Source organism: Larus michahellis, chromosome 7, assembly GCF_964199755.1.
Source record: "Larus michahellis chromosome 7, bLarMic1.1, whole genome shotgun sequence".
Taxonomy (NCBI): domain Eukaryota; kingdom Metazoa; phylum Chordata; class Aves; order Charadriiformes; family Laridae; genus Larus; species Larus michahellis.
Window position 1 is genome coordinate 53,115,667 of NC_133902.1, and position 26,246 is coordinate 53,141,912.

Below are 26,246 nucleotides of genomic sequence, written 5' to 3' on the forward strand. Positions count from 1 at the left end.
GCCACAAAGGTATCCTCAGTTACATTAGAAAAAGCATTGCCAGCAGGTTGAGGGAGGTGATCCTTCCCCTGTACTTCGCACTGGTGAGGCCACACCTACAGCGCTGGGTCCAGTTCTGGGCTCCTCAGTCCAAGAGAGACATGGATGTACTGGAAAGAGTGCAATGAGGGTCCATGAAGATGATTATAGGACTGGAGCATCTCTCCTATGAGGAAAGACTGACCGGGACTGTTCAGCCTAGTGACAAGAATGCTCAGGGAGGATCTTCTTAATGTACATGTATACCTGAACGGAGGGTGCACAGAGGACGGTATCAGGCTCTTTTCTGTGGTGGCCAGTGACAGGACCAGAGGCAATGGGCACAAACTGAAACACAGGAGGTTCCCTCTGAACAACAGAAAATACTGGATTTTTTTTTACTACAAGGGTGACTGAGCACTGGCACAGGTTGCCCAGAGAGGTTGTGGGGTCTCCATCCTTGGAGATGGTCAAAAGCCATCTGGACATAATCCTGGGCACCTGGCTCTAGGTGGCCCTGCTCGAGCAGGGGGGTTGAACAAGCCTTTCTATAGAAGAACAACAAACTTTACTCACCCAATATCAGTCTTGTTCTGAATGATGCTAATATCATCTGGAGAGAGTTCTGGAATCCACTTCTCCATCTCATCAACCCAAGGGTATCTCAGAGATGAAGGCACTACAATTAAGAGAGGCCATTCATTTTTATAGTAATAGGAAATGGCAATTGCTTGAATTGTTTTACCTAGTCCCATCTGGGAAAAGAAAAGAACAGAAAAAAAAATTAAAAACAGAAGTCTGTGCTCAGAAAGCATATTCCATTCTGAAAAACCAAAAACATTTTTCAAAGACAGAACCAGATAAAGGAAGCAAAGCCAAAGAGCTAGTTAAACAGTAACTATCTATTTCAATTTCTCAATTTCTTACCATAAACCATCTTTTATGAAAGAAGATGCTTCTCTTTAAATGGACTAATAGATATGTTATATCTGGTTAGCTCATTAAAGCTAAAAGAGGTATTTCCATTCATTTCAGAACATTTTCTGTTCAGTGTCTTAGTAGGGTAGGCTACACAGATCAAACTCTTTAACTTGTTAAGCTACCAAAAACATTTTAAAAAGACTATTCAAAGTAAAGAAAAATATGGGGTGTCTTCTTAACATAAAAATGACAACATTGTCCTAAGATGCATGGGCAACAGAAGAACAAAGGAAGAACTATATGAAAAACTCTGCTTTTGACCCAGTAGGTCAACAAAAAGGAAGTACTGCTTCTGTTCACCATAGCTAATAGTTTCTCTTTATTCTGTAACACAGGACAGGAAGTCCACCTAGTGGAGAATTCAGATTTAAAGACAAGGTGAAGGGTAAAGACAGAATACATAGTTGCATATTTAACAATAAAGTACTTGCTTCATATTGTCAAAGTAGGAACGCTCTCATCTAATGAGTTATGACTATACATAGCAACAGATGAAAATAAGATCCAGAATTTAGGGGTTTGTTTAATAAAAAATATTTAATAAAAAAAAATAAACCCCCCAAGATTTTATCGAAAAATGAAGCTATTTTCTCTGCCGGTTCACATGGCAAAAGATAGTTTCAGATTCCTGTTAAGTGCTAAAGCAGAGACTGGCCTTAAAATACTCTGTTCAGGTTTTCCCCAGAGTCCAGTGGTTATTTGAATTGATTTGCTGCTACCTAACTACTCATGGTACAGATGTAATGATATCACCAGGAGATTTCCCAGGTATAGATGAAAACAGAATGAATATTTCTACTATTACTAGAAAGAAAAATAATCAGAGAACTACTGTGATACTAAGTTTTCATTAAGAACTGCCAAGTTTTCATTAAAATTTTCCTGCAAGCCCTCCTTGTGTCTCCAATAGTGCTTGAGCCAGCTGAAAACAAATCCAAGAAAGTAAAAAAAAAAAAAAAAAAGAATAAATTAATTTTTAGTTTGTTGCCACAGTTGTCTCCCTAACTCAGACTGCCCGGTCACTGGTGATGATCCAGGCACCTGAGTTGAAGTGAGCAGGGAATAAAAGCCAAGTCTCTTGGCAGCAGCGCCATAACAATCTAGATCCAATATAGCTTATCACTAGTCTAGGTCTTAAAAACGTGAGAGACAAGAAAAAGCAGAGAAAATATTATGGGTTTGTTTTTTGACTTAAACACATATTTCTCAATCATGGAGATAGATGACATGGAAAACCTGAAATTTTGGGGGAAAAATGTTGTCTGTTCCCACTCCAACAAAGAAAGGCAACATGTTTTTAGAATACCTTTCGAAAAGATATTATTTTTGTACTTTAATCCCTACATCACATGCAAAGTAATTTTATGATCTCTAGTTTTCATACATAACTTCTTTTTGTATACAAGTTCACAATACTGATGCTTTCTTTTACCAGCACTTTCTTCTTATTTTAGAGATATGTCAACAAGCGCAAGATACACACGACTGCACAATACTTCCACCGGTGCCAGACCTATTGTCATTACGAAATATACATTATTTACTTCAGAATAAATATATCTTGCAGTACTTTTTATTGCAAATGTAATTATACACAGTTTATTTTCTCATTCAAGGAAGGAAATAAGAAACCTCGTTTTAATAAACAAATAGCTACTGATGATATTTCGATTTTTCTCAAGCTTCCTTTTTCTCCTCCCCGAATGCTTTTATATACTCCAAAGTTTCCAGAAATTTCACATTCTATGCTGAGATAGTTTATCTCCAGCTGTAATGAGATTTTTATACTATGAGGAGATGCTTAAATCCCAGTAATCAATCAATATCTCTCTCTCTCCCTCTTCCCCCCACTGTTTCAAGAAAACCCAAATTAGAATTGGGAGACTGTATCAATCCCTAAACATTACCTCTTTTTCAGTAAGGTTTTATACTGACAACACACCAAGAACATTATACTCTACTACAAAAATGCTTGGTCTGCAGGAAGAAATGCTGGACTCAAACTTCCCTAATATGGAATAAAATATACATTTTCAAATGTATGAAAGTAATGAATTTCATCACTACTACTTGATCAGTGCATTTAAGAAAATTTGTTGCTGGAAGGTATATCTGTTCAAAATCCACCTCTTTGGGCCAGGAATGATTCCTAATCCATTAAAAATAGCTAACTATGCAACTACAAAGTGCTAAAAAAAAAAAAATCAACTTAGTTAATATTTTTAAGATTTAACAATACAGGAGATTTAACCTACCTAAATACAATTAAAAGTAACCTTCTAAGTTTTCTCAAAGATTCTTTTAAGCTTATGTCAGGCTTCATTTTTTTTACCTCCACTTAGATATTTTCAGAATCCTGCTGACTATCACAGAAATTAAACTTCTTTCATTACCAGCCTTTCTGCCCACACCTCTCAAACAAAAGAAGTCACATCTGCATGAAGTACATTAAAACAAGAAAAATGGTGTTAAAGGAACAGGGACATCACTTACCTCATCAGCAATCATACACCTAAATAAGAAAGAGGAGAGAGGAAAAAAGCAGAAATTAATAGTAAATATAACAGATATACCAATACTTATAAATTGTTTATTATAAATTTAAGTTATGGATTTACTGAATCAATGAAAGGAAAAGAGGCAGACTTCACTCCTACAGATATCAACTACAAAAAGTAAATTTGGTCTGAATTTGAAAACACATATGCCAATTATTCTAAAAACGTCTATTCAATTTGTTAGCATTACTGAAGAACATGCATTGTAAAATTGAATTGCTGCTTTGGTCTAGTACTATATTAACTGTAATCTTAAGAGACATTTTCAAGGCAGGAAGTGCATCTTCGATTTTATTGTCTTTCTGAAACAGCGATGTTTTTGCTGCTTCACAATTAAGGATATAAACGTCAGACTGATTTTAAAAAGCTGCTTTCCAGAGCTGTCACACTTGTTTTGAAATAGAAACAGACACTCCCTCTCCCCAACCCATTGTACTTGCAAAAGTATTAGAAAATGAAATTGGGTTTTTTTCCCCATTTTGGAGTCAGTTTATGCTACTCCATGTAAAGACAATGACAACTCCAAGTCCACAGTAAAAACTACTAAATTCTGTTCAGCATATTTACATTTTATAAACATTAAATGACATCTTTGATATTAATTTCTTATAGGCATCTTAAATTTAGTTTATTTCTGTTATTTTAGTACATACATTCTTAACTCAAGTAGGGTCTGGGGAACTTAAGTGTTTCTAGCCCACGTGAGCTTCTTCATCAAATCTTTGAGACTGGATGAAGGACAAAGGAAATTATTTGTTGGATATTTAGTTAAGCCATTAAATGGATGATGTTGCATCTTTCCAAATGTGTACCCTCAGCTATTTTAGAAACTCAGCTCTCAGCTATTTCATATACTTTTATCTCCACTACTTTACAAACTTTTACAAGCTGGAAAAAGACACCCACAAAACAAACAAAAAAACCCCACAAACCAACAAGCCTATCCAATTCAAAAGCATTATCTAAAGAGTTACAAGAGCTTGTTCTATGTCTAGTAATTTGTATATAAAATACATATCTTAAATTCACACACACTGACAAATTCAGAGGAAGGCACGAATCCAAGCAAAAACTGTGAAGATAAGAAAGAGGGGTAGAGACAACCTGCTCCCTTTAAGTCTTACAGCAAGATGATGACTTAAAGTTCTTCTGTCCTACAGCAGCCCTGGACTGCAGGAAGATACAGATTTACTAAGTATCTTCTGACCAGAATCAATGCTGGGAATTCCAAGGCAAGATCTGAAACAGGCACGAAGCGTGAATTTCTGCAACTTCGTAAGAATTGTCAGAGTTCGATAGCAATACCTGCTTGGGCTGCAGTTAAATAACTGGCAATTAGATGAATTCTCCAGCGACTAAGTAATCTCAGAAGTTTTTCAAGCACTCTATAATTTTCTAAATTGTCAGAAAAAGCAAACTGGAGAATAACTCCCACCAGTCGGTATCATAGTGCCACACAAAGGGCATGGGATTAGTCAAACCATTGATCAAGAAATAGAGCAGCGAGTGCTGTTGGTTGAACTAAGTGACAGCAATAGACTGACAGCTCTATGCAGCCCATCACTTTGCTTGAAGATTTATAAATGTTTACTGACAGAAAAAAGTGACAAGTCTCAGAAACGATGAAATATTTCAAGCTCGGGAAGGGAACAAACTTGACAGGCCACTCTGCTTGTTTTCCCCCTGACTCAAGTACCCTTCTGCCTTGTGCTTTTCACTTACTGTCCCCCACAGCTTTCAGTCATGGACACAAACTCATCTTGATGAATTGCTCTGGATGAATTCTTCTTCACAGTCTGTTCCCAGCCACTGCATCTTGTAAGGAAACGGAAACTTCTCCTGCTCCTATGCCACATAACTAAACATGCACCCACTGCCCCATGTAACTCAAATGCAATGTTCCTTCCATGAAAAAATGGAAAAGATCTTGCAGGTCTCTATGTCTATAATAAATTTTAACACACCAAGATAGAAACATTCTGCATTTTGACACCAAAAATATTTTAAAGTAATACAGAAGTGCTTTTTTAGTGTTAAGTACTCTGAAGTTGGTGCAGCTACACAAAACCACAACAGAAGTAATCTTTTCTGCACAAAACCCAGCCACTAATGATTAATGCTCGTAGCAGCACCATCAACTTAGAGCTGTCATTATGTCTAATAATATGCATCTTGCCATGGGCCCAAAACAGACATTTCTGTGGTCAAAATAGACATCTCGGCAGAAAATGTACACTGGCACTTTTCAGACATGATGTGCAACACAAATATTTGATATTCTGAGAAATATGGTATACTGCTGTTTGCTCACTCAATCTGCCAGCATAAATTTCGACAGCCACCAATTTCATCTGTTTCTTCCAACTAACAGAATTCAAAATACATCTTATATAACTTCATTTTTTTGTAAGTAACAGACTATCTACTTGCAATAGCTTTGTAAACGCACTCCCCATCCCAAGTTGTTAGGGATGGAGCAACGAAAACAAAGGAAGAAAACATAACAAAACAAACCCCCCAAGCCTGCACAGATTTACAGAGGAAAAAAGGCAGGAAGAGAATTCTTTTTAGTGGCAACTCATGATTGTGGGGCCTTAATGTCTATGATTTCCTGCTTGGCAAAGACATTTATTTGCAGACAACTAATACACAATTCTAATTTTAAAATAATGTTTTCGCTCAAAGCCCGATTTTTTTTTCATTTAATATTCATTGTTAATTGCTTGAACTGAAGTTTACAAAACAAGCCTTTCTTCTTGCAGATTCTTTCAGAGGCCAACTGCTTTCAGTACATTAATCATGTTTTTTAAAAACAGTTCAAAGCCTGAAATCAATTGGAATGCACAACAACCTAGTGTTGCAGTGTTTTTCAAGCTTCTTACACAAATGCAGAAAATGAGTAAGACTATAGCAATTAGCTACTAAACAGAAGCATCTCAAGAATAAACCAAACACCTTCTTCAATAATATAGTACATTTAATTTAAGGATATCAGAGCAAATGTACAAATATAGCAATAACCGAGAGTACACTGCATCCAAGTAGCATCTGTTAGTAAGGAAATGTGGTAAAGAGGACAGGGATACAAATGTTCCTTGCCAACTTCTGCTGACAAATAAAGTATTTCTCAGCATATCAACTTATATTTTCAGAGAACTGCATAAATAATGAAATGTTAATTGTGCCAGTTCAGACACGCAGAAATCAAAGTGAGAATATATAAGACGCTATTGCACCATTCTTTGGCACATGTGAACTATTTGGAGCCTCATGCTTTTTTTTAGGATAACAAGGAAAAATTAAGAAATTCAGAGTGAATTACAAATTGCTCTGACAATTAGAAGCTGAACAGCAATTAAAATAAAAAGCCTTAACAATATATCAACCACAGGAACAGACAAAACAGGATTATTTTTTTCATTAGAGTGAACTGTAGCCACTTGAACTTTGAGGATTTGAGTATCTGCTGAAGTTGTTCTGTTTTTCTTTTTGCACTATTTTCAGACTGTGCTCATAGAATCTCATAGATGCTGCTATAGAGTATCTTCTGTTTTCATGTCTATTAACTGACATTTAATATGTCTGAAGTGAATTTTCTTAGGTAGTAGCAACAAAGTTGCTGGCTTTTAAATATAGAAACTCATCATTTTGTTGCTGGTAAATGAATGGAAGCACAGAGTAACTGCCATAATTTTATCCATAACATAACCACTTTTAAAAAGTAATCACAGTAAAGTGATCAACATGGTTTTATCTTCCTTGTTTCTGCAGTACCAATACAAATAGAGATTCCACAGAAACACCCATATGCTTAAAAGTTACACATCTATAATGATATTTTGCTATTTAGTTAAGTACTCATTCTCTTATCCCACCCAATGATGAAATAGCTTTGGATTTTCTTCCTATACTTGCAATATTTATATTTTTTTAATATACATTTTTCAGTCATTTGAACATTTGACTAGACACATCATAGATTGATATGAACCAGGTGCACAAAATAGTTTTTAAAGCTCCAGTTAAGAGTATCTGAATGTGTTAAGTCCGCTGTTATGATATCGTTAGCAACACAAATCACTGCTTTGAGCCATACTGTTCAAACTTGAATTCCTGAAGTGCTACAGTTCTGAAATTGCTGATTTATGCAAATTAATTAACAGCATTGACACACTTGATAAAAGTGTTGAGATGACACACAAGATGAGTTTATGATACAGGTAGAAGTTAATAAAACTAATGTAATTGGAAATTGAGGATATTCAAATTATTTTATGACTTACTGCATTTTAGAGCATTCATGCTCTGTAGTTTTCACAGTTTTAGAATAAGAACCCTAAAGACTTAAAGATGCCTGCTTAATGTAGTTACAAAATACGAGAAGTCCAAAACTTTTTCATTAGACTCTAGGGCAATGAAAAATAGCTTATATTACTGCAAGGGAAATCATCGAGTGTTTCCAGTTTATAATCACAACAATTAGATCTGAAATGTAAAGAACTTCCCTGTCATTACAGGCCAGATCACAGAGAACTCATAAGATATCTAATAGTTGCACTAAGCTGTTAAAAAGCAATATTTTACATAATCTTAAAAATACACAACCTTTATTTAAGATGACCTTCAGTATGTTCTATATTATCGCAGTCAGACAAGCTGCCAACATGAATGTAAAGGTTCCATGCTGTCAAAGCACAAGAAACAGATCTTCAGCTACATTGGAGGGACAAACATGTATTTTTGTTTCATGTATTTTGACTGCAAGAAGACAGACTTCTTGTTCTCTGAAGTTCAATTAGTCATTTCCTCTCAACTGGTAGTTACCCAATCTGAGCTTCATCATTCATATCCCATCTGTTCATATGACAACTTAATAATAGCTCTATCCAAGAATATAAATCAGAGCTATGATACGCAGTTTCATATCCTGTTAAAAGCTCAGCCCACATGGTCAAAAGTTTCAGAAAAGCAGGGGGAAAAAAAAATAATCATTTTAGATGTCTCGGTTACACTCACTCTCAGCAGCAAAGTCCAACCGTGCAAAAAGCAGCACAGTCAATGCCAAATTCTTTCAGATTCTTTCACATTTAATTTTTAAATGTTTCCCTTCTTCATAGTGAATTCTGTGGCTAGCATTTGACTCTCTCTCCATTTATCAAGGAAATCTTCTTTCTTTTCCTAACAGAAAGCATAGGAATCTCATTTGAGATGCATCGCACATGCTGCTACAATCTTCCTACTATTCATAACACTTTTGCAGTTGTAGGGATAGCAATGAGCTTCGGACACAGCAGTATCTTTCAGAAATAGAAGGGAGCCACATAGTCTGGTCTCCACTAGGATTTAACAACCCTTTCATTTCAAGATGTATTAGCTTTAAAATAAAATGACATTTTCCATTAAAATACAAACACAAAGAGCAAAACAGGAAGCTTTGTATAAGAATGTATCCTGGTAAGTGAATATGCATGCAGAGAAGAGAGCAAGAAGTCTACTGTGTTGGTTCTCCTCAGGTGCATGTAGGTCCAAAACCTTATTGTTGACCCCCACACAAAAGAGAACAAATGCAAGCACCTGAGGTTATACACAAACCCCATCACTGTGTTTGAAGGCTTTTTCTAAATGTAAAGAATCACGTAATTTAAGGGACCACACAAAGCTGGATGAGTCAGAACCACAGAACCAGATAGTCATGAGTTAGCACGCATTGTCCCAACAGTCTTGTATCAAGCACCAAGCAAAGGTGCACTTACAGATTCTTACTACAGCAAACCTTGAAGAGAAACCAGAAGCTAACAAAAAACGGGTGAAGAAACTAAGGAAGAAGCCCAAAACATAGCCCTGTGAAAGTTCTGGTCAGGAAAGTTCTGCCTCTGGAAGGTTAGAAAGCATAATTTTTCAAACCTCAAAGAGCAAAGAAAGAGCTTCTGGTTGTGTTGATGTCAAGAAGACTGGAACCAACTTCGCAAAGCAGAAGGAGAAGCAGGTCTTTGAAGTTTTATGCAGATGAGTTGATTGGAGAAGCAGAAGGAAACTAAGACTAAGCCCATGTGGCATGTTATATAGGCACATGAAAATAGTCTGCATCAGAGAGAACTTAATACTAAAGCAGTTTCATAAAATGAGTTTGAGGGAAGGAAAATGGTTTAAATGAAAATAATTTCTACTTCTGTGCATCTGGGCTACATTCAGGTCACCCTTTTTGAAATGTTCGCAGTATTAATATAAGAAACTTTAACTGTATTGTTAGCTTGGTTAATTATGGCTACTTAGCAAGGTATCTTTGCAAAGACAAAGAATCTAATTTTGAACTTTGCTCTTACAAGAATACCGATTAACACCACCCTGGCATGTATCTAAGGTCTATATAACAAAGATTATGTTGCTAATCTATATGCTAAGCCATACAGTCAGTGCTAGAGGTTTCTTGTAACTACAGACATACTTTGCAATAATATCCTCTCTAAACTGGACAGTTCTGCTTCCTTACATGGAGGATTAAAAGCTAAGGGGTATAGCAATCCAATACAACTATTGCTTGCTTGTGGGGATAATCTAACTTTTTGATTAATTTTCAACAGCTATTTATCCAGGAAAAAAAATAGTTAGAACTAAAAGCAGGTAGCTTTTTCAGAACAAACTCCTTCACTTTTAAATGCATTTTCCAAGGCAAACCGTCAAAGCAGTAGCACTTCTTTTCTTAAAACACTGAAAAATTTTGTTACTACTCAAAGAAATTAAAGCTGGTTTTGTTAATGCAGTCTTTGGAACATGTTGTACAGAGGAAGCTCGCATCTTTCTTTCACCAGTGTGGGTGTCCTGATATTCTTGGGATTCTCACCTACTCATGTGAGTCAGTTTTATATAACACTACAACATATAATTTACCTCCTACTCACAAGCCAACACTTTAGCACTAACATCTTAACCAAGGGTTATTTAAGGAATCTGAACTTAGTACATTTTTATATAAAACTGCGCAAGCAACCATTACATTTGCGTGTCAGTAATCACAGCACACAGTCCTAAAACTAGAACAAAGAAAGCTGACTTCCTTGGGAAAATAATCAAGGTTGTTTCACCAAAAATAGAGAACCAGAAGATTTAAACTAGATGATACCCTTGCTCTTGAACTACACTAGGTATTTTTTAAAAAAACCTACATAATAAAAACCAACCCTCAATCCAACGTAAGAAGCACTAAATTGCCACACCTGCAGTGTTAATGATTCTCTAAAGGAGTGTACAGGAGAATGGTTGTACTGTCTTATGCTTTTCTCCAACAGTCCTCAACATGTAACTGAAAAAAACATCTAAAACGCTTTATTAAGATTTGAAAGCTGTGAAAGCAGATTTGCCAACATCTTCTAGTATTTCACCTTTGACAAATACGTGTGGAATAACATATATCAAAGTGGTTAATTTGAGGGTTAAACTCAGATAATTCAAGAGGTTTTTAGAATGTATTAATTGAACTGTTAACTGATAAAAATTCTAGTCAAGAAAACACCTGATAGTGATAGTGAAAACTTTACCTATTCAGTCGCTGGCTTCAGAGACAAACTGGTTTCACTAGCTGACTCAATGCAAGAAAAACTGACTTCAGTTAATTGGAACAGTTGGAATAAAATCAACTAATTTCAGCTACTGACAAGCTAGGCTACAAACCTTAACCTCGGTATTAATTGGCATGACTAAAATACCTGTGATCAATAGTAGCTCTTCCTCAGTATGTAGTCTAATGACTTTCAATGAAATTTAGGTATTTCTCATTACATTTCCATTAAATTCCTCTTTCCCAAGTGGCCTGCACTACAAGAGCTGCAGAAGAACTGCTCTCTTCATGTCTTCCTCCTTTAAAGGTAGCTGAATCAGGCAACAGGGAAAAGAATTACCTAGAAAAGTATCTCATCACTAGTCCCTCCATTTTCAATATTCCCAGATTCAATGTCTTTTCCCTCCAGTACCCCAAGCTCTCAAACCCAGTGGTTAGTTTTCTCCTACATGTAGCTCCTTCTCCATACCAATACTTCAAAATACTTTTGAACCTTCCAAATACTTCAAAAGCAACCATCCATTCAATTGTTGATAGAATATCCCACTTCTTTTCTGATATATATCTCTGAACTAAGCAATTCTGCTGATCTTTTCTACATTGCTTTATCTCTTCTACTCTAACTTGGCCCTGCTTCAACACAGTAAAAAGACACCATAAAGCATGTGGATTTCAATTGTTTACCCAGCTACATTTGGGGTAGGTTTCTGCCCATGTTCTTCCTCTCCTTCCAACTTCCATTAAGTCAGCCAGAATTCGACTCATACTTGTTTAAGACCTTACTTTTTCCTCACTCGCATTAAAGCGGCTTTGTCTCAGATACTCAAAACTGATCACTTTCATTCTGCCCTCTCCCTGATGCTTATAGTTAAACACACTGATTTTTCATTGTGGATTCTCCCGCTGCAAACTTTCATTGCACACAGCTAACACTAAACTAATTTCTCTTCTTTATTTCACTTGGTTCTTCTCTTCCATTAAAACAGATTGTGCCCTGCATTTCTAAAAATCTGTATTTTCTTCTCTATTCCTGCTGCTAAAAGTCCACATTTAAGCCCAGGTAATTTCTTGGATTACTACCACTGCTTTTTTCTGTTCTTAAATCTTTTTTTTTAACCCCACACAGTTCCTCTCCTGAATAACATTCTGCATTCGCTTACTGACAATGCATTTTTTGTTCCATTTGAATTGCGTCCCAGTTCCTCCAGCATCACTTCCAAACAAGCCTCCCTGGCCATGAAAGCTGTGCAGAATTTGGCTCAATTTCTCATTCATACTTCCTGCATCTGAACCTCATTCTGTAAGCTAGCATCTTCATTTAATCATATCTCTCTCTCTCTCCTTTGGCACTTCTCAGATGTGAAATGTACTCTAAAACATTACAAACCAACATCTTTAAAAAAAGAAACCTTTCTTTAAAAACACAGTACTCATAGAGCTACTCCATATTTAATTGCTGAAATGTATTAACTGTTTGATCCTCTAAGTGTTCATTAAATAGCCATTCCACTCTTTTTGCCCAATAATTACTTTTCAGCTTTGTTTTCTAAGCCTGGAAACAACTGCTCATCTATTATGATGCAGGGTTTAAGGACTCACATTTATCACAAAATTATAACCATTTCATATATCTAAAATTAGTTGCTGAATATCTTGGAATAAAAGAAGAATTCTTTCTTACTCTAGCAAGAGACTTATGCCTTGTTTCAAACACCTCTTTCAGCCTATCTAACTACAATCTACTGAGACTAGAGATAGAAATCACATTAATAAAACTTGCAATTATTTTTATTCCCAGTTCTCTCTGATCTGAAGATCTACAAATAATCAAGACACTTGTTGATGGCACTTGATGCTTCAAGTCACCAAGTACAAATTAAAATAAAAATGAAACATTCATAGAAATATTCCTAGACACAACTAAAAAAAAAATCCAAAAAACCCCAAAATCAAATGCGAATGGAATTTCATTTTCTAACATGCAAATTTAATTAATTCGGCTTCTATCGAAGTCAGTGTGACAAAACCAGAGAGAATAAGTAGATCTCCCAAAAGAGACTATAATTAACTTCATCTTGTCTGTTTTTGAATTTATCTTCTTTATGTTAAATTCTGAACTCTCCATCTTAAGATCAAATTGGTCACAAGTTTAGTAACAAGAATTCGGATTAACTCCAATCTCACAACAATGATACTACAACAATTGGAGTCATTAAAGGATATCTTGTTTCATACCTACACCATCCTTATCTGCAGCATATAAGAACAATAATTGTCATTATGCGCTTAAAATTAAATAGTCAGAACGATCACTAAGATTTTCAGCAACTTATTCAAAACAAAATGGCTCACTATGAATAAAACTTGAAAAAAAAAATGCTGATCTGAGCCTCTGTTTTTCTGGTTTACTTTGAGGAAGGGGGAGGAATTAATTTCTATGAAAACTGATAAAGTTTTGAACTAAAAATCTGTTTTAATTAACAAAGAATTAACTATGCATTTCTCCTGTGTAGCTTGCCAGAGATCAGAGACAGTCAGTGGAAAAAAAAAAAAAGTACTATTTTGAAGTGCAGCCAACTGACTCGTTATTATAATAGGGGACACTTGCACTCCATTCTCTAATGAGCTCACTATCATAATGATTCTCTGTAGCCTGCTATCCAAAACAACATTAACCACTATACAACTTTTTCTTACTCTAGAAAATGACTGCCTAACAAAACAAATACCCTTTCATTAAAACTGATAGCTCCTAATGCCAGATATGAACTCTGCGTATCATGTTATTGCCATCCAATGCCATTTATCACTTTTTCACTGTGTCTATACTCTATAAACAACATTAAACCAGCATGTATGGGAAACTCAAAATCACATGCTCCAGAACATATAAATATAAGTTAATGTATTACCTCTAAAGCTTACAAAGGTACCATTAAAAAGCAAAAGTTATCTATAAATACAGATCCTGGTAAAGGTATCAATAAGCATTTCAATATTTAGATAAACTTATATCAAACAATCTTTTATATTTTTGCCAAAAAAATAGAGGTTACAATGTTAATGCACTTGAACCTTATGTAAGAAAGTGAGAAGAAACCGCAGCAGGAAACTAAATTACGCTGGTAAAATGGTTTGAGCATACAACTATAATGGAAAAGCTTATTTCATGAGTGGTAAATATCTCCAAGTCCTCTTTTGCATCCACAAGCAAGATGGCTTAAACAAATTGTTCTGCCAACATTTCTAGAAAAAAAATCTGTGTGTCTGAAGGCATTTTTTTCAGATACTGTCAACAAGGCAAGCAATGCTAAATAATGACGTTTGCAAATCACATCTTGACATTTGTTATGAAACTTGACAAAGCACTTCATGATATGGTTTGTACATGTCACCCAGTAGCAAGAGAGCTAACTTTCAAACACTAGCACGCCTCTGACTTGTACAGTATATTCAGGTAAGTAAATTGTTTGTAATACAAGACAGATATCGCACACTTCTATGAAGAGATGATATAAAACAGGAATACATTCTAGAAAGAGATTGTGAGTTTCCAAGTACTATGTTAGTGAACAGTAAAAATCATTAATATCAAAAGAGAGATGTGGGCTTAAAAGACATGGAATATAATCCTTATCAATATAATCAAACCATTTGCCCATATATCTCTGCATCTTGCATATTTTGCCCAAACTTCTATCACTTTTTCCAGAGTATTGTGCTTTGACACTGCTGCCTCCTCTTCACTAACACCTGACCATTGGCTGCCGACTTGTCAGTATTGTTTAGGCCTCCATTCTCAAGTCAGCCTCCTCCTGCATACTTCATAGATTTTTACATGGAAGAATGAAACAGGCCTGAAAATTACACTCTGTATCTCAGAACAACTAAACTCAATAAGCAGGATGACATCTTTACTTTAAGATTTTCAGTTTATGCCTCTTCACTTGTGATTGGGCTACCCTGTACGCTTACGAAATGGGAATTTGTCCACATCTGCCCAACTATGACTAATAACCAGCATGTAGAGAGCAACAGAGAGAACTGCGCACCTCCACCTCCTAACAGCGTACACACAACTGACCCTAACAACACTGAATATTCCCTAACCTCATTGCTAAGAGTTTATATTCCTGGAAGGGGTAAGTTTGTTGCTCTCTATTTAAAAAACAGTTTAAAGCACATGTAAACAAATAAATACCTATTTATGCTGTTTTTTAAAGTAACTTACAGATTTCCTGAAAGAAAAGCTTAAAAAATAAAATAAGTTTCTAGCACAAAATTTGTGTGCACCCATCTTTCCTGCACATTAATGTTTGAGGTTATAAATAAAGACCAAACAATGTTTCCATCCCTAGGTCCATATTCCCAAATGCACTTCTGAAGAATAATCTCTAGTAAGGAATAAGCAGCCATGCATTTATTTACCTTTAAGGCTGAATTATCACTATATAAGTTATTTACCATATATTGAACTATACACTGTCTCGTTGTCCCTAGAATGACTATTTCCTAGAAAAATGTTAGGCAGACTCTGTAAGTCTAGACAATGCCTTTGGAGCACATACTGAAAAATCCTTTGATTCATTTACTAATAAATCAAAAACACAAATCACAACGGCATAGTTATTTTATGCTTAGGGAAAAGGGAAGGGAATTAATAGGTTACCCCCAGCCCCTTCCATGCAAGAAATAAGTTTGTTCTAATAATAAGTCTCTTTTCATGCTGGGTGCTTGTCTAACTTAAGATAATATTAGTTGAATCTCTTCAACCAACAATAAAGCACTTTTTCTACACCAGTTTCCTGCCACTACAGCAAAGCATGGATTAAATGACTGCAAAGGGAGTGCATAGCCTGAGGCAGGGAAGACAGAACAGCTGAGATGCACATACTGCTGAGTTCAAGTCCTATGTTTATATTTTTAAAACCAGAAAAGATACTTTTATGGAAAAGTACCAGACCCTGCTAAAATACACCACTGGGAATACTGAAAGAAAGCTTAAATCATTATGGAGTACACAAAAGGGAAAGACTTGTGTGAGCCAAGGGCTGACAAACTAATAAGAAAATTCAGCTACAAGCAGCAGAGGCTCTTGTTCTCTGTTTTGGGACAGAAAGAAAATTAGATCTGCCTGAGCGAGGAACAGATTTAAAAAAAGTACTCCTCAGGAAAGTTTGACTTAATGAATTTTACTTCATATAGAGGCTGTCTGAGCGAGTGCATGCAATTCCTCAATTTGACACAGCTACCATACAGAATTGCTACACCAGGGAATGAGATTTCTTGCAATCAAGATGAAAACACTTTCATACACCTGCCACAGTAAAACCATAAATGCCATATTACTCAACAGTATTTTGTTAATGAAGGGTTTCAAAAAAGAAAAGAACATAGAGCCCATAACCCTAATGAAAATAATACAATTCCCTCCTTGACAGAGGATCATTAGCCAAGCTATTCCAAACCTTTTTAGATACTTATTGCAGCCAATTGTTACTTCTCAAACAAAAAGAAAAAGGAAATATCTGATTAAAATTTATCTAGTCCTACAGTTAACCTGCTTCCTGATGAACTCTATATTTTATAATCTGCTGCAAAAGATTATGCTACTTTGAAACACATCCACTAACCTACACCAATTAACATTAAAGAAACTATACATATTTAACATCTTCTGTTATTTCATTATTTGAATATGCAAAGAGAACTCAATTGCACGCTATATAAACCTCACTTCCCCTTATTAGAATCAGATCAACTGAAATATGGTAGCCAAGGGCTTTAGATTTATTAAGTTCAACTCTAATGTAGACTTTGCTGTCTGTTTTATCAAAGTCTTAGCGATCCATTAAAACTGCATGCACTCATTCTCACTGTCACACTGTGCAGCAGGAAAGTGCCTAATATGACCAGTGGTCACTGAGAAGTTAATGCCAATGCAGCGTAAAGCTTTTTATATCTCAGGCTTGCACATTAATGGCTGGGCTCATTTTTCTACTCTACCACCTAGTCTGGCTTGTTTCATTCCCTGAAGACAGCAATGTTATAAATGCCAAAGATTTTTGGCCAAATTAAGAGAATTAAAGTGAAAATCTTCAGAGGAAATTTTAATTGATCAAGAGTTCCATATAATTGCAAGAACTGATTATAAACATTTCCTATCCAACTTTAGAGAAAGTTGGAGAGAGATACATGTTTCTTTTCTCCTGCAAAAAATCACAAACATTAGCAAGCAACCTGCTTAGACCCTTAGCCTCTTGTTCTGAGCAAGATGATGAAGTGATCAGAAACTAACTTTGTCCTTCTTTAAAAGCTAAGCTAAAATAATTTAATTTGTGCCAGACCTCTAAAACGTCATTACTTTCCAAAAGAACAACATACTAGTTTCATGGTTTTAGGTTGAATCGGCCTAAATTTTCTAAAATTTATAAATGTGGAAATAGCATTTCCCTTCCCTCTTCTTTGCCCCTGTAACTCAGTAACAGGCTCTTACTCAGCAAAATATTTCCAGCCTCTGCTGCATAAACTATTTTTCTGATTTATCAGGAACTTAATTGTTGAATGCCTGCTCGATCAGTTGCTGCACTTTCTAACTGAGCACTCTGCAAGGCTTCTGCTCTGCTCTTGCAGCTCAGTGAGTTCCAGAACACCCTGATTACATGCCAGAATTGTACCAAGTTTAAAATAGAATACCACACAGATGCATCAAGATCTGTTAGTCATTCTCTTAACAGCTCAACCATGCCATTAAGAACTAAAGAAACAAATGTGAATTAACTTATTTTAAGAAGTCTCTATTAACATGACAAAAAGGATGGTCCTACTGATATCAGTCTCCTCTTACGTGAGGAGATCTTTGATACTACAATCCTCTTTTGCATAATGCGTTATTAAACATTTCTTCAACCTCTGGGGAAAAAAACAAAACAACTCCCCATTTTAAACCACATTATCTTATAGTTTACAAAAAAATTCTATAATATAACTCACCTAAGAGCTGCTGGTATTGCACAGTCTTTCTAAAAATCAATTTACGTTTACCTAAAATAATTATTTTTAGCATATGATAAAATAAGGATTGTACCTGCCACTTCTCTGAAGTGCAAACATGATGCCTTTCTCCTGAAAAGGAAGCAGTTTCTTTCTCAGTCTTTCAGGTAGAAAGGACAGCTTAGCTTCAACATTTTCTGAATAAGAAGCTTCAAGTGTAGGTGTTTCTTGGAACGTACTAGCCATGTTGAACCTGAGGAAAACAAAACCAAAAAAAGACGTCTTACTTAAAAGACAGGTCTGCAATATGTTACAGAATAAAGCTTCATAGAACTATAATAATCACTCCATCTTGAAATATTCAATATCTACACAACTCTTCTCAAGTCTTGAAATTCTCCCTGGAAAGCATAAAATAATGCAGATGATGGAAGAAGAGCCCAACACCTCCATATCAATAAAATAGTCTAACTATTCCAGTACGAACAGGTCAGCATGTATCACTTCCTCAATGCTATGAAATAGTTATTTAAGAAAGTTCCCTATTCATGGATGACAGTTATTGGCCATTCAAATACAGCTAAATTGTAGACCTCGAAATATAACTCTTTTAGTAAACATTTTTCAGAAAGTTAGCGAAAAAAGGTTATTTAACCTTCTGATGATGGAACTAAAGTCCTCTAGATTTTTTAATCCTAAGAATCAAATGAGGAACTTTATTCCCCTCAGAAAGGCACAATCTTAAACCGCAGAATTAATAAATGAAAATTCTCACACTGTGCTTCAGAAATGAAGAAAACAACAAATGTTTACACCAAAGCATTACCTAATTAATTTGGATTCATGGCCTGTGTGAGCAGCAAGATTACTTTAATGATCATAGGAATAAAGAATATGAGCCCAAATATGCTTCCTGCATTGTTAACAGTAGATATTGTATCACCAGGTTTGATAGCAAAATTCTGAACATGTTGCACTCAGATTTTTTTGATACTGACATATTTCTGAAGCAACTTGGAAGAAGTCAGATATGATTTGGCAGAATAAACCATTACATTTACAAGAAGAAATATGCTGAGCTAAATGGTCATTCACTTCAAGGACCTGCAGGACTAAGTAACCTGGTTTTTTACACTGAATGGTTACAAAGTAAGATAGTCCTGGCGACAATGCAAATGGTTAAAGTAATAACTTTAATGCTTAATAAAGCATGACTGTGCAAAACCAACTTTCCTTCTAATGTCATCGAGTACAGGTGAGGAGGTAAAACAAATTGATTCAGATGAAATTACATGCCACAGTGAAAGAACAGCACCTCTGTATTCCTAATGAATTCCATTTATGAAATTTTAGATACAAAACTTAATATACACTGTTTCAGCTGAAGTTACATTCTCTTCAGCAAAGAGAATCTAGCTGTAACTGCACTACATATATCTATAGCCTACGTTGAAAGAGCCTGGGCTTTTGTTCTGGCGTAACTATACAAACACCTGCTAACACTCCATCTTCCACGGGCCTGCGTTATAGTAAACCTGAGAAACCCTTCCCCTGGGATGAGAGGCGGGGGGGAGTTCCTCCTGGAGGTTTTCCAAGAGGGCGGGAAGCGCCTGGCGCCGGGAGCCCCTCTCCATGGTGCTCAGCCGGCGGGGCCCGGCCCCTGGCCGTGGTGCTGCACGGGGCGGGGCGGGGATGCGGGACCCCCCCTCCCGCCAACACCGCCCACAGGGACGAGTCGGCCCCCTCCTGCCTTGTTTGACAACTAACATTGTCTTAAAATCAGGGAGAGCCAAGGAAAACGGGAAAGAATAGAGGGATAGTGAGCACTGCAAAAATAAGTTATCAGGAATTTGCCACTTCTGGAGAAAAAAAAAAAAAATTGTCAATGCCAGTGCTGTTGACAAAAGTGCTTGTAACTGGACAAAAAAAATCCCAAACCAAATGAAAAAAGGACCACACACCCTAAAAATACCAAAACAAAACAACAAAAAAGGACCTGATTGTTCTGGAAATCCACTACACTGCTGTAGAACCCTAGAAAAATGAGGATTTTGCACTACCCTGTCACTGGCATCACCAGTCAGGCTAATGACATTCCAACAGACGGAAAATGAGTAAGTACTTTTTTTGGTTATATGATGAATTTTAGACATACCTCTCAAGATACGCATCACAGACATTCAGAGAAATGGAAAGAAAATGCTGCAGACGAACCTACTGTCAACTTTGAGATTGTCATTGTCAAAGTATTGAACATGGTAACATTGAAGAACTTCTATGAATACCTTCTTGAGCATCTCGTACCACTTCTACAATGAAGTGGTGTGTAACCACAACCATTTTGCTGGACAATGAGGGAGAAAAAAGTGAATTTAAATTTAAATTTGAATTTAAATTTAAAATATCAAGCAACACTCAAAGTTGAGGCATAAGAGTTCTATTTAGCATTGCTATGGGTTTTTTTTCTGTTTTGTATTAAATTACTTAGCTGCTAGAGAATCTGTTTTAAGAAGCATGTTCTTGAAGAGTTATCCTTTGTCCTACATAAAAAGCCCTAGAAATACATGCACATGCATGAAAACAACAATCCTAACTGGAATCATAGATACGCGTGTGCGTGTATATACACACACTTAAGGACTTCTGTTATCAACACGGTTTCAACCCTGGTCTCAAAAACATGTAACTCGAGGGTCTGAACACCTGATGTTACTCACTGGATGAATGCAAGTGACTCATCCAGCAATAAGAACTCCACTACTGGAGAGAGGCTGCTGTTGTGCTTCCAATAGCATCATCAAGGGACAGAAAGCCCAGTTCTCAAGTAAGCCTGGTGTTACCAACAGAAAGACAGGATCTTTTCTCCCTAGATTCATATCAGGTCATGCACTCAAGACGCTGACCTAACAAGAGACAAGCCCAGTGCTGCTAAACCTCCTGACACAGACTTCTGACTAAAGACCTTCTAATACATAACCTGTCCAAAGGTTAAGAGGGATACCTTTTGAATGTCAACGAAATAGCCAGTTATAAAGGAAATCTGGATTTCTTTTGCAGACCAGGCATTCTGTGTTGTCTAAGTGTAACTGTGGCTTTTTTTTTTCCCTCCATTTTTAAAAGCAGAATCTCTCTCATATTTTTAAAGAAACAATATTCTTGTACCTTGGGCCTCTGGAACATTCAACAGCAGATAAAAGTACTACGATCAGTATCAAGGGTCTTTGACGCATGTCCATCAGTGAACTTTGCTTAACAGAAAGAGGAAAGCCACCAGCCTGCCCTGTATACCCAAGAGATGCATTTTACAGGAAAGAAGCCATGAAGCTCTGGTAAACACCCACTTCATCTCCCGGTTGAGCAAACAGAAATGTTTCAGCTCTGTTGGGAAAGCAATCATCATCACTTCAATAGTTCTATCACAATATTTTCCACAGAGTATTTTTGTTTTCATTAAAAGTTGATTAAGGTACTTCAAGTCTGCTGGCAAAAACAAGCACTGAACATTTCTGTAGAGACAACCTTAAACAAGCATGCTGCGGGATTGGTGGACCCAACAAACCTGTCCAACACTCAGTTCTGTGATTCACCCCTAAAGAAAACTTCTGACTCATTTTCTGTGATGATTTTCTATTCTATAAAAGCAGAGAAGATTATATTCTTATGATCAGCTTGCTACATAGCTTGCTGTGAGTGACAACATGAGAATGAAATGTGAACATAACTAGCCTTCTGTGGAACTAGATTATGACAAGATTCTTTCATTGAAACACTGAATAAAAACCATGAAGTTTCAGAAGCATAAATCTGAATTAGAGGAGGCACATATGATTCATTAGTACATAGAGATATTACCATATGAAATGTTTCTGGATCAGTCACTAATACGGTTAAAACTGACTTTGCAGATCTATCTTAAAAAGCAGCAACAGCAACACAGAAAGCACTAACTACCAGATACGTACAAGTTTTTATTTATTTTTTTCTCTAGGTGAATAATTAAAGAAATGAACAGTGAACAGTTCTAGAATAGGTGCGTGATTAAAGAAGTCCACATGCAGTGAACAATGACTACTATAAAGACATATCCAATGACTAGCATAGCACAAGACAAGACAGCAATATGAACTGTGCCTTACTAACCCTTTCACGCATTGCCCCTTGGAAAGGCGAAGTAGTGTGCATGATTACATCACCCCAATACTCTCATAATTACCAACCTTATGCTCCAGTCCTTCGCATTTACCTAATCTACACTATTATTTTAACTTGGACTACAAGCTTTCAAAGAAGGACTTTGCCACCTGCTGTGCATATATAACCTACCATTCTCGTGTCTGATTACTGTGGAGTTCATGGCAAATAAAAATACCTCAGGTAAAATAGTTAATGCTTGATATATGATGGCCTGAGAAAATGCACTTCAGAATTAATTTTTAAGAACTCAAATAACTGAAATGCAATTTTATTTTTTTTTCCAAAAAAAAATCAACACACATAGCTCTTCCTCAAACCTTTGAAGTTTACTTCAATTATTGCAAACATACACTTTTTAATGATCACACAAAGAATTATACCCTGAAGATTCAAAGATCTGTCACAATTTCCGAATAAACAGCAGTGATAAAAACCCCATATTCAGTATATATAGTCATACCTGCAGCACTATTTTATGATATCCAAAGTTATAGAAGGCACTTTGAAAGGTATATTGACGCTATAAAAGATTTATTTTGGTTGTGTAGAAAATTAGAATGAACAGCAATGAAACATGACAGAGAAAGAAATAAATTCCACCAAACTGCCCTTTATTGATTTGCTAAAGTAATAATTATACTGAGAATCGATGCCTTACTTTGTTTAATGACTTTGGCAATGGTGGTCATTTATATTTTGTTTTGAGACAGATCAATTATGTACACCACTGTAGTAATGTCAACAAATAAAAATAGCCTTTTTTTAAAAAAAAATTAGTCAGTGTAACAGAAGACCAGCTTATGTCTGTTGTTCTAACCACTGCACATTCGGAAGCTTTAAGAAGAGAGAGAAAGATTAATGCATGTTTTCTGTAACTACAATTTTTCATTTATTTCTGTGCCCTTAATGTGTTCTAATATGCATCCCATCAGCGTTCCCATATCTGTAGAGGACAAGCTCTGGAACTTCAGTTTTCTCAAACAAAACAGATGTAAAATGTTTGGTGTGGAAATTTACCTTTTCACTCAGAGAGTTCACTCATCTACAGAAGTTTTAGGAGTAAAAAAAAATAAAAAGAAAACCTGTGTGGTATTTTCTCAATTTTTAAAAGGAAATCAAGGATGAAATAGCTGGATTATTAAACCTAGTAACTTTTAATCTAAAATTGCTTTAGTATGTCAGGACTAGCGAGTGGTAAATGATGCCAACTTTTAAAAGCAGGAACAGGGAAGACTCATGGAACTACAGCATGATTCATTTACAGGGCATAAAAATCAATAAAAATTATGAAGTGCAGAACTTGTGAACACCAGGATAAATGCATCTAGTTGGTGGGAGTCAACGCATCTTTTGCAAAGGTGAGATTTATCTTTCAAGCATACTGAAGTACTGAACTTTGAAGAAAAATTGAGTTGTCGTGAAAAAATTGCACTGAAACTCTTTTTTAAATACAAGCAAGTAGATTGTTCATACATGAGAGAAACAACACCAGCGATATTTCAAATGACTCTGCTCCAACTTCTATTATGTTCAATGAATTTGTAAGTGATCTGGAAAAGTAAGTAACCACAGAGGGATAAGGGCAGTGTAAATACCAGTAAAATAAAATAAAAGCTAAAAATCTGGAATTATTTCTGTCACTGCTGCTGCTACACTGCATTTCATTGTAAACACTTACCCTTCCAGAGGTATATATTGAGACCCAACTTGTTGACGATATTACCCCAGGTAATATGTTTCCTTATTGGAAGGTTGGGTGGCATGACTGATGAGAACTTTTAAGTTGTCAACACAAGCTGACATCAAACGCACAATTTTATTTTCACAGGCCACTAAGTATAGCCTTTTAATGCAGCTCAGTAGCAGATGCCTAAAGCAAATTAGTATTTCCATCAAGCATTTGCTTAATAAATTTCCTCTTGCAGGTCCTAACTGCTCCACGACTGTATGTTCAATAAAACTTAATAGGGAATTTAAGGCCCTAAGAAAATCATGGGATCTTGCCCGAGAGATTCATCAACCATTTTCCCACCGGTAGAATAATAATGAATTGAAAAACTACTCAAGTCATTAGAATACGGAGTTTTAAAAAACGTTAAAACAGGAAGCAATCAGACAGGACAAAGGACATTACAAAGCTCTGTGGCACACAACAGTTCTTCCACAGGCCTGCCTTAATACCTGCCTAGGGGCATCTGGGGTGGGGGGACTTAAGCAATTCCCTGTACGCAGCAGCGCCCTGCAATAGCAGAACTACATCAGCACATGCTGTGATAATCCAGCAGCAGCCAGGGCGAGCGGAATCAGCGAGGCCTTCTGGCACAGAGATGGGCTGAGAAAGAACGAGTCCCACCTGGAACCTCGTCCCTTCACCACACCGTTCCCCTCAGGGCAGCCCCTTAAGGCCTTACACCCCAACGCTCGACGGGGACAGGCCGCCTTCCCGGCCCAGCCTCCATCCTCCAGGCCTCACAGCCGGCCCCCCCTCACAGCCCCCCTCCTCACACCACGGCGCCACCGCAGCGAACGGGCTGGAAACGGCCCCTCCCCACTCCCCGCCGCCCGGAGAGGCCGCCGGCGAGCGATGGCCGCCGGGCCGTACCCCGCGGCGCCACTCACGGCTCCGTCTTCGCGGGCTCCGGGCTCGAACCGCAACCGCCCGGAAGTGACGCGCAGTCGCGGGGGAAGGCGGGGGAGGGGGAGTAGCACGCACGCAGCCGGGCGCTTCCCGCCGCTCTCAGTGCGCCCTGCCGGGAGGGCTACGAGGGGCACCGGGGGGACCGCTATGGGGATGGGCCGCGCCGCAAGCGGCAGCGGGCCTGCTCGGGCGCATTTCGGGCGAGGGAGGGTGGCCGCTGGCCGGGGGAGGGGGGCCAAGGAAGCGGGGGCAGGCGGGCTGTCATTAGCCGCGGGAGCAGTCCGTCTGCGCGCTGCTGCGCCGCCAGTGGCTGTCGGCTGCCCACAGTGGGCGGGCGTTGCGGTACCGGTATGTCTCTTCTCGTTGGTGTTCAAGGCCTTCTGTCAAGGCAGCGGCGCTCTCCCATTGGTCACAGCCTTCTGGGCGGGCTTGCGCCTCCGTCAGCGCTGAGAGGCACCACTCACCGGCAGAGCCGGGGGAGGCCGCCACGCCGCTGATTGGTCCGCGCCGCCGTTAATCATTAGCGTCCTGCGTGGCTATTGGCGGCTGTGGCGCGGGTGGGGCGGGTCTTTCTCCCCGCCGCGGCAGCAGGAGGAACCCGGGCGGCTGTCGCGGCTGGTGATGGGGTTAAGCGCCCCTCGTGCGTGAGCCCGCCGCCGCGCCGGCCCCAGCCCGCCGGCCGCGCTGCCGCGGTAAGGAGCCCGCCGCTCCGCCAGGGAAGGCGGCCCTGTGGGCGGGGAGCGGTGGTGGCGGGGCCGCGGACTCCGCGGAGGAGGAGCGGGGGGGCAGTCGGCCGCGCCCGCAGTGCGGAGAGCGGGGGGCAGCCGCTGAGGGAGCGGGCGGGCCCGCGCGGGGGAGGGGCGCGTGCCGGGGCCGTTGGGGCCGTTGGCGGCCGGCTGCACCTGCACGCTGTGGGGACGGGGGTCCCGGTCCGGCGGGGGGAGGCTGAACCCGCTGCCCTTCCCTAATATAGGCAGGGCCGGCCGGCGGAGCGGGGCACGGCACGGCGGCCTGGAGCCGCCGGTGGGCCCCGGGGCTGCGCCCTCGGCCTGCTGCAGCCCTGCGCCGCGCCGGCCTGGGGTCTATTGGAGGATGTTGGCGCCTGGGCAGGCGCTCTCCCTGCGAGCCGGGGGTAGGGACCAGTCGGTGGCCCTCGGAGCCCTTCAGGCGGTGGGCACTAGGGGTGCCGGGGTGGGCTCCAAGTGTTGCGGGGCTGGGGTTTTCGGGTTTAGCCCTTCGGGTTAGCAGTAGTTGGTCGCAAGCTTGCTGCGCTCGTATGGGCTATCGTGGGTTCCTATTTAGACCTCCC

At 38.5% G+C, this 26,246-nt stretch overlaps 1 protein-coding gene across 6 annotated transcripts in view; it reads right to left on the reverse strand.

The window, feature by feature from the left end:
• Positions 1-25,139, reverse strand: part of ZRANB3 (zinc finger RANBP2-type containing 3) — a 49,321-nt gene extending 24,182 nt beyond the window's left edge. For 2 of the 6 annotated variants that reach the window (XR_012588502.1, XM_074596049.1), the window contains exons 1-4: positions 24,481-24,960; positions 18,200-18,358; positions 3,493-3,511; positions 595-773 (exon numbers count right to left, since the gene is read on the reverse strand). Coding sequence is in view for 5 of the 6 variants with exons in the window: in XM_074596049.1 (XP_074452150.1) it covers positions 595-773; positions 3,493-3,511; positions 18,200-18,358; positions 24,481-24,494 (371 nt within the window). In the remaining variant the exon portion in view is untranslated. Of the gene's footprint in view, positions 1-594; positions 774-3,492; positions 3,512-18,199; positions 18,359-23,977; positions 24,104-24,480 lie in introns of those variants that run through there. The other 4 variants (XM_074596051.1, XM_074596050.1, XM_074596052.1 and 1 more) reach the window with 4 other exon arrangements.
• Positions 25,140-26,246: the final 1,107 nt, after the last annotated feature.